Source organism: Rhinatrema bivittatum, chromosome 1 (assembly GCF_901001135.1).
Source record: "Rhinatrema bivittatum chromosome 1, aRhiBiv1.1, whole genome shotgun sequence".
In the NCBI taxonomy this organism is placed as follows: domain Eukaryota; kingdom Metazoa; phylum Chordata; class Amphibia; order Gymnophiona; family Rhinatrematidae; genus Rhinatrema; species Rhinatrema bivittatum.
Genome location: NC_042615.1, coordinates 551,170,018 through 551,187,730, shown reverse-complemented (window position 1 = coordinate 551,187,730; position 17,713 = coordinate 551,170,018). Strand labels below are relative to the sequence as shown.

At 42.0% G+C, this 17,713-nt stretch overlaps 1 protein-coding gene across 3 annotated transcripts in view; it reads right to left on the bottom strand.

Moving 5' to 3' along the window:
* The window catches only part of CEP78 (centrosomal protein 78), a 243,015-nt gene that overhangs the window by 201,668 nt on the left and 23,634 nt on the right, over positions 1–17,713 (bottom strand). For all 3 annotated transcript variants that reach the window (XM_029616524.1, XM_029616516.1, XM_029616532.1), the window contains exons 5-6: positions 15,451–15,554; positions 2,010–2,184 (exon numbers count right to left, since the gene is read on the bottom strand). In XM_029616524.1, the coding sequence (XP_029472384.1) occupies positions 2,010–2,184; positions 15,451–15,554 (279 nt within the window). The remainder of the gene's footprint in view (positions 1–2,009; positions 2,185–15,450; positions 15,555–17,713) is intronic.

The window sequence follows — 17,713 nt, the reverse complement described above, 5'->3', positions numbered from 1 at the left end:
GGTGCGTCGATGCTGTTCGTGCAGATTGGTAGATGTGCACGCCCCCCCCCCCCCCCGCAGGGCGCATGGCCCAGAAGCACGTGCGCGCCTCACTGGGCACACAAGTAGTTTGGGCGCACTGCTCCGGACAATACAGCGGTCAAGGGGGGGAAATGGCGCCGACGACCATGCGGGCAAGATGGCGGCCTCCCCGAAGCGTCTCCAAGCGGGAGGACCCTCGCACCAGATCGGGATCTAGCCCGGATGGGGCTGCTCAACCTGATTGAACAGACGCCAGAAGGTCGATCTGTGCGGCTATCCAAGCCTCCGAGACAGGAGACTTTAAAAAAGTTTTCTACCTTACCTTGTCTTGGCGCTTCCTGGTCTCTTGCTGCACGGTCTCCGGCTGCGGGGGGAGAGAGAAAATACCTTCACCGCCGCACTCTGTATTGCACCCGCTGCCTCTCACCCACTCCCGTTCCCGGGGGCTAAGTGCACACCGGAAGCCGGCTACCGGACCGAGGCTTACCTCTAAGGGATCTCTGAAATCACCTCAGGAATTCTCGACTGCGGGAGGGACCCTTAGGTATCACTACAGGAGAGCGGGGCTCGTCTGTAGAGGTAAGATTATTTCTTCTTTGGATGGAATTTTCTCTTTGATTTGGATTTTCTAACTCTGTGCAAGCGTGTGTAGAGTCCCAAACTGCTATGGAGACTGAGAAATACTGAAGAGCAGAGCCTCCTGCACGGGTATATGTAGTGCTGACGTCAGATTGAAATCTGACTCCTTCTCCAACTGCTATCAGGTGTACAGTATACCCATTGGTCCTGAGTCCATCTGCTACACGCTAGGAAAACTCCCTTTTAAATGGAGAGCTGGCAAATAAGCCATCTCACATAAAGGATTGGGAAAAGGACATAGGGATAACCATGAGTGCCCAGCAATGGGCAGAATCCTTCTTGGCTATTAATAGATGGAACATCGCCTCTTCGATAGTAGAACATGGATATAAAATGCTATATCGATGGTATCTTACCCCATCAAAACTCCACAGATTCTATCCTCAAGTTTCTGCTCAGTGTTGGAGAGAATGCGGTGAAATTGGAACATATATGCATATATGGTGGACATGTCCTAAAGTGATGCAATTCTATACTTCAACTGATATCGGGCGTAGTGGGGTCTCAGGTTACTAAAGACCCAGTACTGTTTCTGCTGCATGTCAACATGGGCACGCAGACTATCAGAGGAATATTTATTACAACAAGCAATAATGGCAGTAAGATTGGAACTAGCTCGTTGTTGGAAACAGGACAAAGGTACCCACCTTGGCTGCAGTGCTGCGACGGTTGGACACTATATGTTATTTGAACAAACTCACTGCAGCTAGACAGAAATAAATGGCCAAATTGGACCTTAGATGGAAATGTTGGCTCCCTTGGCGGGGCACATAATACTGTAAACAGGGCGGATATACATTGCAAGAGGCAGGTTACCATATGTTAGGCATTAGGCCTCTGTAGATGAAGGGATAGGTAGAAGCACAGATTGTAGGAAGGGGGGCGGGAGGAGAGGGGAAATCAAAACCAGAAAAATACGAATGAGGTTTATGAAGGTTTATTGTTATATGTTTCAAGACACCAACACAGTACAAGCCATAGGAAAACTTATTGTCTTTTACATATGACAAATTTTATGTCTCATACAGTGACATCCAGTGAATTATGTATTGTACACATGTGCTGGCTATGTATTATTGCTTAACCTCTGACTTTATTGTATAAGATTGTTACCTCAAAAATATAAATAAAAAATAAATAAAATATATTCTCCATACTCTACTTCTGAAGGACAAATCAAGAGAATGCTGTTACACATCAATATCATCTTTACTTTCTCCAACAAATATTTTAACATTTTTATTAACTGATGACAATTTGAGCAAAGCTGAAATTTTATTCCTGTTTAAGGCTTGCATTAAAAAAGGTCTGTCACTAGTTCTCTGGGTTAGATGCAACATTTTCCATACCTTTTAGCCATAGGTCCTCTCCTAGTGATTCTGAAAGGATCGTGGCTCCCTGATCACCAATGAGAGTGTTGTAGCTGAGAGTGATGCGTCTCAAGCCAGCCATGCAGTCTAGATCAGGTCTTCTATAGCGCAGGCTCTCTGCCCAGGCCTCACCGTGCCTTTTGGTTGCTTGGTACTTATAAATATTGTAGACAAAAAAAGGAAGTTATTAGGCACATCAAAACCAGCACCTCTCGACAACATTTTGATTTCACTACAAAAACTCATTCTGAGATCAAACATGGAACAAAATTATTTTTCTCTTAGAAATGTCTCTGCCTGTAAGTCTATAATTTTTATGCAAAAAAACCACAAGAAATATAGGTGACGGACTTGTTTGTTTTTTAGTACCAAAAAAGTATGCATGTAATATGTATGCGAGACTCTCAAAAAAAAAAAAACAAGAGGGACTATGAAAAACACAGAATCAGCCTCCATGAAATTAGAGAGGCAACTGGGACAAAATACAAAAACCCGGGAGTAAAAGTATCAAGAAGAATGGAAGACAAACCCAGGAGTGTAAGAGGCTAAAAGGGAAAGAAAGAAAAACCCAGGCATGAAAATAAGAGAGATAAGTGAGGGAAAGAGGGAGAAAAACAGGCTAGCAAGATAAACATTTAGAACAGTGCTTCTCCAGTCAATCCTGTAGTAACCCTTAGCCAGTCTGGTTTTCAGGCTATCATAATAAATACGTATTAGATAGATTTGCATGCATTCTCGTGCATATTTATTGTGGATAGCCTCAAAATCACACTGGCTGGAGGGTAACCTAGGACTGGTTTGAGAAACTGATCTAGAAAACAGAGGACAGTACACAACAGATATATAACTGCAATGAAGCATATAATGTATGTGCATGAGTGTGAGCACAAGAGAATGAACAAAACCAATTCAGAACATCACCCGAGATACCACTCCTCTCCAATGCTCATAGAAGCACATAATCTCGGGTTTTGCCTATTCCCTTTGCTAAGGGAGCCTCCTATCACTCAAATTACACAATAATACCCCCTCAACTTCCCATTGCTGAAAAATTCCTCATTCTAAAGCAGGGCTTCCCAAACCTTTAGCCAATGTGACCCCTTTTGAGCACTTCAAAAATTTGCATGATCTCAGAGGACAACCAAAGCAAATTAGTAGGTGTGTGCTCCCCTTCCAACAATTGTTCCATGTTCACCTTCCCCACATGAGCTGATCTCCTCTCCAGCCAATCCTATCAACCTCCTTCCCTCCAGCAGACCCCCCCCCCCTCAACTTCTGCTCCTCTAGTTCAGGGGTTCTCAACCCAATCATTGGGGCACACCTAGGCAGGCAGGTTTTCAGGGTATCATCTACTACTACACATTTCTATAGTCCCACACAACCTACTCAGCACTGATACCCACAATGAATATGCATGAGGTAGATTTGCATGCACAGCCTCCATTATATGCAAATGTATCTCATACGTATTCATTGTATATATCCTGAAAACCAGACTAGCTAAGTATGTCCTGAGAACTGGGTTGAGAACCACTGCTGTAGCTGATCCCTTCATGTCACCCAGCTCATCCCCTTCTCTCTTACTTCAGACCTTTTCACATCTCCCTAGTTGATTCTCCCTGATCCCCAAGCCTCTTCTCTTAAACCTCATCTCCCATTCAATCGCATCTTCATCCTCTCCAACACTTCTCACATCCCCAGCAGCTCTTTCATCCCCCAGTTGATCTGTCATTTCCCCTCGTTCACACTCCACAGCCACGCCCTCTCCAGCTGATCCAACCCTCAAATCCATCTTGCACCAATTCCTTCCTTTGAAAAGTCCCTATTCCAAACATCTCCCTGACAGCCTGCCCTCTTCTCCCTGCTGGGAAGAGAAGGCAGGCCGACTATAGGGGCAACATTTTTCTTTTGGGTAGGTTTAGTGGTGGGTGAGGAGAGAGGAGTAGTGGCAATCTCCACTGGCCCATGCACACTCAGCCCTTCCACCATGACTGGTCTCAAGCCAAACCGTGGTCTGCAAGTGACAGTAGCTTTAGTAATGACTGTCACAAGCCCTGCTCACACAGAACTTTCTCTATTAACACAGAAAAACTCATGTGAGGGTGGGACCACTGCAGGACCTGCGAGGACCATTCTGACTCATAAGCCTCACAATAATTTTCATTACTAAATGCTGCTTCTGGAATCTGAAAAACATTTCCATTTAAAGTACTTATGACCCCAGCTGATGGTTGTGAGACTCCATTTAGGGTCCTGACCCACAGTTTGGGAAGCCCTGTTCTAAAGTATAAAACTTCCTTTAGTGAATCCTGAAGGGGTTTTTCAGTGTGCCTCCACATCTCTGGTGTTTTTGCAAGATCCCCTCTCTGGATCCTCGTCGCTGCTTCTGGGGCTAATGTTGGACCAGGGTGAAAAAGTCAGCAGGGTCTCTTGAGCTGTCTACTACCCACTCTTCCTGGGGAGATGCTCTTGCCATAGCAATATCTTACTGCCTCCTACAGCTGCTCAGTGGACAGTATGCTAGTAATTAGATTCCCCAAAGCCTCAACTACTAAACCTCCAATATCCTGATTCTGAAAGCCTCAAGACATGATTTATCCGAATCAGTAACTTTTATTAAGACTTGCTACAGTTAATCCTCAGGAGAAAACAGGGAAGAATACTGTACTGATTTTGGCTTCTCCGATATTTACACCCCCCTCCCTCCCACTGCTCATCCCACTCAGTGCCCAGTAATTGACTTCTGCCACCTGCATAATGGAACAATACAGATAGCAGCAAGAATCTGCAGTTCAGTCTCCCCATCCTAAAAAAAAACCTCTTAAGCTTGGTTGGGAGATTCCAGGTCTGATCACCATTTTCATCAGTACTGCTCAGGCTAGCCCCAAGTCCCTGTAAAGGAGCATGCTCACCTCTTCCTTTGCCCTTTGATGCCAGTGGCACTATGGGATTTTAAACAGATAACTGTAGAACTGGATAGGGGACATCACTGTGCTGCATGCTTGCTGACTTATAGTGACACACAGAAATGCTGAGGATACCTTCCTGTCAAAAGTCCTGTCTCCTACATTCTGCTGTCAGTTATACACCATTTACTGCCCTCTAATCCCTGTTGATGATACCGTAACTGTTAACAGATTACGGTGTCTGACAACAGGCAACAACTCACCATCCTCTCTCCTACATATAACTTTTTTTTATACAGTTTTGATATTACTCTATCATACATAGTTTTCATACAAAGAGGAGACAGGTGCTGAAGATCAAAGATTGACTTCAAACAAAATGCAAACTGCTCAAAGTTCATATTCCCCTTCAGTTAAAAAAAACAAAAAAAACCTGAGAAAATGGCACAGATTGAAAAACATGATTCATCTTGATTGGTTCTGCCCCTTCATTGTCCCTTCCCATGCCAGCTCCATTCTGTCTGGCTTGGCTTCCCATAGACTTCAAGTTTAAATCTATTTATTTAATTGTCAAATAGTTAAGTACACAGAGCATGGTAGCTGTGTCTGAGCACACCATTCTATTAAACAGAACAGAAATGAGAAGTAACAGAACCCTTCCCCCCATGAGAAAACAAAGGAAAATTACAGAATTACCAATAACCGACCACTGACCAACACCAATTCAGTAACAATAATTAATAAGTATTCAAAACCATGCTTCTAGCTCGGGGTGGTAAAAAGGAAAATCTATGGCATCCAGATATCCAAGGTTCTGTTTTTCATTTTAGGAAAGCAAATCTTCCCAAATAACAGTTCCAGAGGGAGCAAATTATAAACAGCATTCCTCCAAAATATAAAGGAAGGTTCTGTTTCCTGTCACCAGCAATGAAATATCACAGCACTAGCAACCAGAAAAACCTTGGAGATCCACAAATTTTGTATCACCGAACATCAGTTGCCTTCAGATAGGATACTAAAGATTGCTATTTGTACAGAAAAGGGCAGTTTATGGAAAGAATGTCCTCAAAGAAGAAATTACTAATCTGATAATTTTGTTTTCTTTAGTGTAGACAGATGGACTCAGGACCAGTGGGTTACACAGCTCTGCCAGCAGATAGAGACTGAGCAAGCTGTATATATACTCCTGCAGCGACATCAGTATTCTCTTCAAAAGCAAGTGTGAATAGGCTAACAAAAACTTTGATTAAAAACAATCAAGCAATACTGTACTCAACCAACCAGAAACACTGAACTCAGGTAATGAATATATGTACCCCAATCTAGGGACTGGATGAACACTTACTAGTAATCCCCTGGAACACAACCTCCCAGGAGGACCAGTAGACCAATCATTCAGCAGCCAAGGGGGGGGGGGGGGGGGGGGGGGAGGAGGACAGCAGAGTCTGTCTACACTAAGTAGTAATTCTCTAGAGTATAGACAGATGGACTCAGGACCAATGGGATGTACCCAAGCTACTACCGACTAGGTGGGAGGCTGCCCGCAGTCCAGTCAACAACGCACGTGCAAAGGCTGTGTCCTCCCGGGCCAGCACATCCAGACAATAATACCTGGGAAAATGTTTAAGGAGGACCATGTCACAGCTCAGGAAATGTCAATGGGAGACAACAATCTAACCTCTGCCCATGACACTGCCTGAGCCCTATTGGAATGAGCCCTAACCTGAGTAGGCAACAGTTTTTCAGCCTCCACATATGCGGCCGTGACTACCTCCTTAATCCAGTGAGCTATTGTAGCCCGCGAAGTTGGTTCACGTTTCCTTCCACTGTGAAAGAAACAGATGATCCGTCTTTCGAAAAGTTTTAGAAGCCTCCAGATACCGCATGACATGCCTCTTGACATCCAAAGGATTCAACAGGCAATATTCTTCAGCATCTACCCCCTTATTCAAAGACGGCAAGGAAATGGACTGATTCAAGTAAAAATCCAAAACCACTTAGGTAAGAAAGGGAACAGTAAACAGCTGAATTGCTCCTGGCATTACCCAAAGGAACGGCTCCCATTAAGACAAGGCCTGCAGCTAGGAAATTCGGCATGCAGAACACATTGCCAACAGGAAAACTGTCTTCAAGGACATATGCCGCAAGGAAAGGCTATGCAGCGGTTAAAACATAGGACCTGCCAAGAAATCCAACACCAGGTTAAGACTCCACAAGGGAACCAATAACCGTAAGGCAGGATGAAGATCATTCACTCCCTTCAAGAAACGAGCCACATCAGAATGAGACAAAAATTCACCATTGACCTGGCCTCTGAAACATGCAAGAGCCGGAACCTGTACCATCAAGGAATTAAGAGCCAACCCCTTATTTAATCCATCCTGCAAAAAATCCAAAATGAGCGGGATTTTCGCTGAACAAGGAAGTGCACTTCGATCCTCACACCAAGCCTCAAACATCTGCCTAACTCACACAAGTTAAGAAAGTGGAGAACCTCCAAGCATGTAGCAAGGTGGCAATCACCATAGAACCACCACGTTTCAACAAGCAATCCCTTTCAAGGCCCATATCGTAAGACAAAATAGAGTCAGATCTTCGTGAAGAAAAGGCCCCTGCCATAGCAGATTCCAGTGCGCCAGAAGGCGGGGGGAGAGCCCAAAAGAAGCCTCCCGGGCCAATCTGGTGCCACCAGAAGCACCATCCCTCTGTGATCCTGAACCCTCTGAATCATTCAGCCCAATATGGACGATGGGGGGGGGGGGGGGGCAGGGAAGGCATTCAGCAACTTGCTCTCCGACCACTCCTGCACGAGTGCATTGATGCCCAAAGACTTTGGATCTTTCCTGCAACTGAAGAAGCAAGGAACCTTTGCATTGCAAGAAATCACCAGCAGGTCCAGAAATGGAAGGCCCCAGCGATCCACTATTAACCAAAACACCTCATTTGCCAATTCCCATTCTCCTGGATCCAGAATCTGTCTGCTGAGAAAGTCTGCTCTTATATGGTCTTTTCCTGCAATGTGCAAGGCTAAGATCTCCTGAAGATGCACTTCTACCCATTCCATAAGTTGGGCTACTTCCTGTGATACTTGCTGGCTTTTGATTCCTCCCTGCCAATTGATGTAAGCTACTGTCGTTGCATTTCCAACATTATCTGGACCGTTCAACTCTGCAATCTGTTGTCGAACCACAAGCATGCCAACCAGACCACATGGGCTTTCAGCCGATTGAAGTTCCAAAGAGACTCTTCTGCAATCTAGTGCCCTTGCGCTGTGAGCTCCTGACAGTGAGCTCCCCAACCCTGGAAGGTTTGCATCTGTTGTGAGTACTAGCCAATCCGGTGATCTTAGGGAACCCCCCCCCTTTCTTAGAAGATCTGCTTGTAACCACCACTGTAATTGAGAGCTGGTGGAGCCTAATCAAATATAGTCTTGAGACTGTGGGCTCCAACAAGACAGCGGAGTGCACTGAAGAGGACGCATATGGAGACAATACGGATTGGCTGAATACAACTATTAAATTACATTTACCTCAACGAGATCTAAGATCATTTAACAAAGGCTTGTTATCAATACCTACAGTTATCAATACCTACAGTCAGATCAGCACACCTGAGCGAAGTCAGAGAAAGAGCCATTTCAGTAGACAGACCGAAGCTTTGGAATAGTCTGCCACCAAATTTGAGAATGCAAGTTCAAAAAAGATCTTAAAACATGGTGTTTTTTAGAAGCATACAGAGATAATACCCAAGAGTTTTTATGAATCTATAGCAGCTTTTATGGTTTTTTATTTCTAACTTTACTTATGCTATTTTAGTTTTTTAAATAACTCTATTTTATTTTATTGATGTTTTATTGTATTTATTTCTGTTTTCTTAACTGTCTTAAGTTAATTTATTATGTAAACCGTTAAGATAGAACTCTTTGTTCTGGGCAACGGTATATAAAAATTGCACAAATAAAAAATAAATAAATAAAATGCGCCCTCGCCCACAGCACCACCTCCGGGGTTGCCGCCATCACTCCAAGCCCCTAAAGATAGGACTACACTGTTAAGCGTAGTGTGTTCATCAATAGATGCACCTGCACCATCAGCTTCTGAATACGGCCCTCCGGCAGGAACACACTGCCCTGTTTCGTGTCAAACTGAACACAAAGATACTCCAGTGACTCTGATGGCTGAAGATTGGCCACGTTCACCACCCAACCTAGCTCCTGCAATAAGGAGATCACCTTGCGCAAGACCCAGAGGCTTTCTTCCAGACTCTTGGCCTGAATCAGCCCGTTGTCCAAGCACGGGCATACCAGGATCCCATCCTCTCTCAACTTCGCTGCCACCACCACCATAAACTTGGAAAAGGTTCTGGGCACGGTGGACAAACCAAAAGGTAGCGCTTGAAACTGATAATGTCATCCCAAGATCATGAAACGTAGAAATGGTTGCTGCTCTAGCCAGATGGGAATATGCAGGTACGCCTTGGACAGATCCAGAGACATCAGGAACTCCCGATTGTACTGCTATTATTACTGAGCGCAAGGTTTTCATGCGAAAATGAGTCATACGCAAATGATGGTTTATTCCTCTGAGATCCAGGATGAGATGGATAGCATAGCTCTCTGCTTCAACAGCAGGGGAGAAAGACCGATACTTCACATACATACACACCAGTTTGAAAAACAAGCTACCAGATCAAGGCACTCATCTGAGGGACCACAGAATCACCTCAGGAATTCTCAACTGTGGGAGAGACTAAGTTATCACCACAGAAGAGTGGGGTGAATTAGTTTTTTTTCTTTTCTCCTTCTAAAACAAAGCAATCCCCAGTAGGGAGCTGCACGTCCACCATCTGCTGGAGATGAAGAATACTGACGGGCTGATGTCACTGCAGGGGTATATATACTGATGTCAGCTTTGCTCTGTCTCCATCTGCTGACAGAAGTGCATAACCCACTGGTTTTGGATTCACCTGTCTGTAAGCTAAGAAATATCACAATACCATAAGGAATGATCTAAGGTACCAGAAATCAATTTACATTTGAAACATCAGAATCTGTTAAACCTGCTAAATAGGCCTGCCTTTGTGAAATTTAAGATCTGGATGAAATCTTCTACTGCGTTTCCCACAACTACATGTTTTTTGTAATTTTACATATATGACCAAAATAAGCAATAAATGATTGGAAGGAAAACCAAGTGTAATTCTTGTGTCCACCTATTCCATAAATCTTCTAAAGAGAGGATTGAAAGGCAAAATTATGCCTACTAGGATTTATCCATAAGAACATGCCATACTAGGTCAGACCAAGGGTCCATCAAGCCCAGCATCCTAACAGTGGCCAATCCAGGCCATAAGAACCTGTCAAGTTCCCAAAAACTAAGTCTATCCCATGTTACTGTTGCTAGTAATAGCAGTGGCTATTTCAAAATCAAAACTATTCTTGCTACATCTCCCACTTATTAGTCCAAAGATCTTTTTAATTTAAAGAACACAAATAGTGCCTAATCTGTAAATAGCTAAAGTGATCTACTCCCTGGTCTCCCACCTTTTGACATAGGTTCTCATAAAAAAATCAACTTAGCCCCAGTGTTAAATGAGCAATAACCGACACCCCACTACGATGCCAAATAGCAAAAATCTTCCTCTTCATGCCCAGCAAAAAATTCCTATTACCAATTAAGGGGGGCACCTTAAAAATTTAGAATGAATTTGAATGTTAGCCAATGCCAGGTTCACCATCTGGCAATTGAGACATGCCAGCAAATAATACAATTCATAACTGCCTAAGGGAGACCACAGCCAACTCAAATTTCAAATCACAGTAGTAAGAAGCGTTCATCAACCAGTCTCCCACCTGTCGAAGATTTGCACTATAATTATATAGGCCAATATTGGATGGATCCATCCCTCCCCATTTCCAAGTACCCATCAATCATATCAGAGGTACTCTAGGTCTCCCACCTCTCCAAAAGAAATCCCAAGCTCTCTTTGGAGCACTCATATTTGTTTTTTCAAGGGGGAGAACACCCATCACATAACTATTTTTCCTAAATGGCTTTATTTTACATGGGCACATTTGCACAAGGCCATTTTCGTTACCGCCTGTAGCCTGAAAACATTGATAGAATATAGGGAGTTTAAATCAAGGAGTCATATACCCAGATATTTCATTTTCCAATCAGACAATCTGAGGGGGTAATCCCCACGCAATCCTTAGCACTTCAGTGTCCAATGGCCATTTCCTATTGACTCTGATTTATCAAAATTTAGCTTTAAACTTGCCTTGTCACCATAAAATTTGATCTCCGATAAAGTCTGCAAAGAATTTTGTGGACCAGAGATATGATGGAGTAAACCATCACAAAAGCACAAATCTTAAAGATACTGGTCAAGAAAAATTCCAGGTATGTGCTCCTTATTAGCTACTCTGCACAAAAACGGATCCATAGATAATACAAAAAAGTGGTGAAATTAGGCATCCTTGACCAGTGTCTCGCTGTAAAAAAAAAATAATAATAATAATAATCCTCCGAAAATTCCCTATTCACGAATCTCCATGCTCTAGGATGATTATATAAAATGTGTATATAATCCAGAAAGCAACCTTGAAATCTGTATGCATGCAGATCAGCAAACAAAAAGCTCAATTTACTCTATCAAAAGCTTTTTTGTCATCAAGACATACGTAAAGATTTCAATTTCTCTTGAGAACAATATACTACAGATGCCAGTACATTAAATATGTTAGAAATTGCACGTCGACTTTTAGTGAACCCCACCTGTTCTGGGGAGATCAAAGAGGGTAAAATCACTGCAAGCCAATCAGTCATAATTTGCACTAATAATTTAATGCCAAAATTAAGTAGGGAGATCAGTCTATAGGAACCAGGTAGCAAAGGATCCAAAACAGGTTTAGGTAATACTATTAGAGTTGCAGTATTAGCCCCCAATGGAAAAACTCCGGTTGTCAAAAGAGCTTCATACATTTTTCTCAAAGGAGGAGGAAAACATACCTGCCCTACCAGAATTTTATAGAATTCCCCAGACAATCCATCGCAAACCAAGGCCTTATGTGAGGGGGGATTTTTTTTATAGCAGTGTAAACCACTAAAAACGTCAGAGGAACACTGAGGGTCTGAAGATCTTTGTCAGTTTATGGGGATCAATTGATTTTACATTCTCTACTGCTACAGGATCATTGGGCTCTAAAGTGTATCATTTTTTATAACATGTAGAAAAAAATTCCACAATCTTTTTTGACTCCCGAGTCAAGACTTTCCTGAAATTTTATAGAAATTGTTTTTCCTGCCCAAGTATGAGCCTGCCTTATTACCATATATGAACAACTTATGTTTATAGTTACAGGATAACAGAGAAGACTTTTCTTCGTTTGTTGATGAAGCAATGTATTCAAAGCAGCTTGAGTAGCCAAGAATTGAGATTTACGTTCAGGAGTGGGATTAGAAGTAAATTGTCATGTATCAAATCTTAATTGCTTTTCCAAGGCTATCATCTCTTTGGCTCTCATTTTCTTCTGTCTAGCCCCATATGCCACTATTTCCCCCCTCAGTACAGCCTTCGTTATCTCCCAAAAAAGTATGGGATTGTCTAAATGTTCTTTGAACTCCTTCCATTTATCTATAAGATAAGAATGGAAAGATTTACCTTGATATAAATGAGGGAAATTTCCAGTGACCAAGATTTCGAGTTGAAACCATTCAAAAAATTGCCCATACTGATGCATGGTCGGAAATTTCTAAAGAACCTCTCTCAGCATTAGTTACCTTTTGAAAGGGGAATTCAGAGAGCAATATATAATCTAGTTGAGACTTAGTGTCTTGTGCCCTAGAAAAATGAGTAAAATCACTCTCCAAAGGATGGAGATTCCTCCACACATCCAACAAATGTAACTGATAACATAAGTAAGGAATGCCCTGGTGTTGATCTCATACCAAAGCAGATTTGGCAGGAGCCCTATCAAGTTCTGGATCTGAAGTGATATTCCTATTCTTCTAGGGGGAAATTTTAATGTGTGAATACCGAGCGTGCAAGTTCACTAGATTTGCAAAAACTTCCTGTGAATAATTATTAGGAGTATATATACTTCCCAAATAGATAACTTTCTATAAAAATATATCTGCCCTCTGTATCTTTACTCATTCTAACCATTTGAAAATGCAGGGCTTTATACAATAAAATATCACTACTCCTGCTCTATGAGAGGCATAATATACATCACCTACCCACTGTGTATGAAGTTTAATGTGTTCCATATCTATTAGGGGATCTCCTGGAACAGAGCAATATCGGTATGAAAGTGCGGCATCATTTTTAACATCTTTTCACTACTGTACCTATATCACATACATTCCAAGAAATGCATTTGAACAGTTTACCCATTAACGCCACTGGAACATTATTTATTTATTTATGGATTTTTCTATACCAACATTCATTTAGTGAAAAGCATCACATCGATTTACATTTAACAAGAAAGATAGCAATAGCACATTATAAATACAATTATAGGGGATACAAGTAAATATTAAAACAGACTAGTAATAAAGGTAGTCAGGATATTAAATAACTATTAATTGTAGCACTCTAAAGGGTATGATAGTTATGGCAATCAAGGCTATTAAACATACAAGTAATTAAAGGAATTTAAGCAAGTTAAGCAAGTTAAAAACAAAAAGTCAATTAGCTGAGAGGGATTCCAAAAAGTCAAGGAAAGAATTGCAAACAGAACTACACATTGGGAAAAGAAGCCCTAGCCCTCCCCCCGCCTTTAAAATAAAAAGGACATGTGTATAAGCAGCTAACAGTCTGTTACCCAATTCAATTTTGCCTCGTTTGTTTCTCCCTTCCCACCCAACTCTCTACTCCCCCCACATCCCTTCCAACAATAAAATTGTTCCCTTGACCAAGCATGATCATAAGAAAACTGTAAAACTAGGCCTATTAAACAGGTCTTCATCAACCAAGAAGCAGGGATCATTTGAGCCTTAGGTGCACCCTCCCTCAGACTAAATCGTAACCCCTCCATAGAAACTGTGCAAACGTCTGGAAATGCAAGACCATTGAAAAAGAAAGAATAAAAAAATAAAATTGTGGATGTGGTCACATGGGCCATTAGAAAAGTTACTCCACTTTTCAGTTTCTCAGCCAACATTTAAGTAGCATAAACGGTACTAGGAGAAAAGAAAGTTCTATGGAAGAGAAAGAAGCTTCATTTCCCAATTTTTGAAGAAATAAAGCTGCCTCCATGTCATTTTCAAAATAGAAAGTATTGCTTTAATAGAGAACTAATAGTTTAGCTATAAATAGTAATGTAACAGTTTCTTGATAATAAACTGTGTACACACCAGGCCATATTTTCATCTTTTTTTCTGCAACCATCACTGAATAATCCTAAAAGAGTGAGACTCTGTTCCTCACACTAAAGGGATTGCAAACATCAATAAGTTCACAGAATCTCCACTTTCTGGTCAAAATTTAACACACGAGAGATGACCACTCATGGTTTATTCCTAGTTTGGGTTAGTGCCTGTGGGCCCAACCTATGAGCCCTTGCCAATCTAAGTGGCCCATTAGCTGCACCCAAACCAAGAGCTCTGGGTAACTACTTTTCCAAAGTCTCTGCAAGCCCAAATTCCAATACCGCCTCGGGCATTCCCACCAGATGTAGATTTCTAGATAGTCAACCTTAGAGTGGTTTATTTTCCGCGGCTCTATGGCGGTTTCCATATTAGCCAGTTTATCTTCTAGGTCTAAGATAAGACTCATTTTCCTTAAGATTTTGTTTAAAGCCTATGAACTAAGCACTCAGCCCATTAATTTTATTAGAAAGCTGGGTGAATCAACCATCCAGTGCAGTGATTTTAGTTGCAGCCATATCAGAAGACTAGTTTTCTGCCTTAGCAATTCACTGACTCTCTAGGTTCCGGTGCGTCAGCCATTTTAGACTTGCCAGAATTCTGTTTATCCTTATTCTTTCTTTTCCGCTTGCATCGACATAGCCAAACCCAAACAAAAGAAGCTGTACTCCTAGCTGACTCCAGGGACAATCCGCAGCACAAGCACCAATCAAGTTCAGGTATGATTATGCTGAGCCAAGAATTTATGTGAAGAGAAGAGAGGGCCACCGGAGAGAAGTCAGCACACAACTGCTCCCTCTCACAGCATCACTTGATCCCCCTCGCCACTGACTTTAATGGATCCAAACAAACAAACCAAAAATAAATGCTTTCATTTTGGATTCCCATTCATTTCAAAACTAATGAATATGTCTATTAGAAAACACCAGAGCTAGATAGGTTATTTGAGGTAATAGGGGCAAGACAACCAGAGGGCCAGGAGGACATTTTTGGTTCCTACTTACACAGGAGTTTCACCCATTTTGTGCATAAGAAAAATCCTTATTTAAAACAGGTCCTGTGTTTACTGATGAGGTAAATCTCTAGCTGCATGAATGGCAGATTTGAACTCAGCATATAACAAGTTATTTTTATTTCTACCTTTATTATGTTAGCCATGTGTTCTGCTCCATGCCAGGTCAAGTTACACCCCGTAAAATTTACAGTCTTGACGGTCGTTGAATTCTTTATTGATCTGCAAATGGCTAAAGCAATAAAATGATAAAGCAAAATTAAGACACTTAATATGCATATAATTATATTTTTATTTATATTCCACCTTTCACGATACTTCAATATGGATTACACCGAGGTACTGCAAGTATTTCCCTGTTCCTAGAGGGCTTACAATCTAAATGTGCAGCTGAGGCAACAGAGAGTAAAGTGGCTCTGCTTTGAACATAAGTATGTTAAGCCTGAGGTATAGAAAAACCTGTAAGTAAATAAATGGCTTGCTCAAAGTCACAAGGAGTGTCAGTGGGATTTGAACCTTGGCTTCCCTGGTCACAGCCTGCCCCTCTATCCACTAGACTACTCCTCCATTGTTAAATATCAATTCTTTTCAAGTGTACTAAAAATGTTTTTGCTTATTTTCAACATTTCAAGAAAAGGAAATAGCAACTTGCATAAAGTCATCTTCAAAGCACCTTCAATATTTATATTCAAAATGTAAACACCTTTCCTCAAAATTTGAAAAGCATCTGTTACTCAGAAAATGGTTGGCCCTATAACCAAGCAAGATTAGGTGGCCATACCAAGAAGGGAAACTAACTGGAAAACTCTTGCCTAAGAGGAAAGCAGTTTAATTATTGAAAAAGTACTCATCGGCTGCCAATATCCTGAGGCAGATCAAGGCTAGATTCTTCAGAGATTTAAAATAATTCTGCAAATGAATCTGATTTGGCCATCTTGTATACAAGGAAAAGTTCAATTTCTGCATCCATGCTGGAGAATAGTTGTAAAGTTCTACTACGCTTGTATCTAACCCCTGTTTGCACAAAGCTTACCCCAATATAGATAAATTCTGGCGTGTATGTGGCACATTAGGTTCTTATATTTGGTGGGAATCCCCGTCATAACCAAATATTGGGAAAATATTTTTTTTTCTTTCATAAATAAGGTTAGGGTTTAAGCATTACTCCATCCCCCAAAGGTGCTCTTTTCAGTATCCCCTCTTCACAAGAATGGTTATTGGTTATTCACAATGCATGTTATTGACACATCAGATATTAGCTGCTAGATATGAAATGGCTTATCACTGGAAGAAACCTGAGGTACCACTGTTATCAGATGTTATCAAATGGTTAGAAAGTGTTTATAAAAGTAAGTAAACTTGTGGCTACTAAGAGGCATCCTAAAACAAATTTTGAAAGTATATGGGCTCCTTTTGTGAATTGGAAGGATGTCCGGTTATAAGTGCACAGCTGAGAAATTTTGACCATTTCTGCTTAACAGAATACACTGGAGAAATTACTTACCTGATAATTTTGTTTTCCTTAGTGTAGACAGATGGACTCAGGCCCAATGGGTATAGTGTACTCCTGATAGCAGTTGGAGACGAGTCAGATTTCAATCTGACGTCAGCACTACATATACCCATGCAGGAGGCTCTGCTCTTCAGTATTCTCCTCGAAAAGCAATTATGGATATGTGTTTAATTAACTTGGTTAACGTGATTTCTAGCTGGAGACCGCCAGTGCACTCAACCAAGAAGCGCCGACACCCGGTAGTTATGGGTGTCTTAACTAGAGGTCAAGTCTGGTTTACCCGTGCTTGTCTTGCTCTCGGGGATTGTCACCCGAGGTTTCCGGATTTCGGGGCAGCCATGGGCGGGATGCTAAGTTCATCTGTCTATACTAAGGAAAACGAAATTATCAGGTAAGTAATTTCTCCATTTCCTGGAGTGTAGCAGATGGACTCAGGACCAATGGGATGTACAAAAGCTATTCCTGAACCGGGTGGGAGGCTGCCCATGGCCCAGTTAGAGCTGCCCTTGCGAATGCTGTGTCCTCCCTGGCCTGAACATCCAGGCGGTAGAACCTTGAGAAGGTGTGGATGGAGGACCACGTCGCCGTCAGACAGATCTCGGCGGGTGACAGCATCTTGGTTGCTGCCCAGGAAACTGCCTGGGCCCTTGTGGAATGGGCCTTGACTTGTAGAGGTGGAGGCTTTCCTGCCTCTACGTAGGCCACCCTGATTACTTCTTTGATCCAGTGGGCTATGGTTGCCCGCGAGGCCGCTTCCCTCTATTTCTTCCCAATGTGAAGGTCAAATAGGTGGTCCATCTTTCGTACGGATTCCGATCTTTCCAGGTAACAGACTAGGAGTCTGCAGATGTTAAGATGGCGAAGAAGGCGTGAGTCTT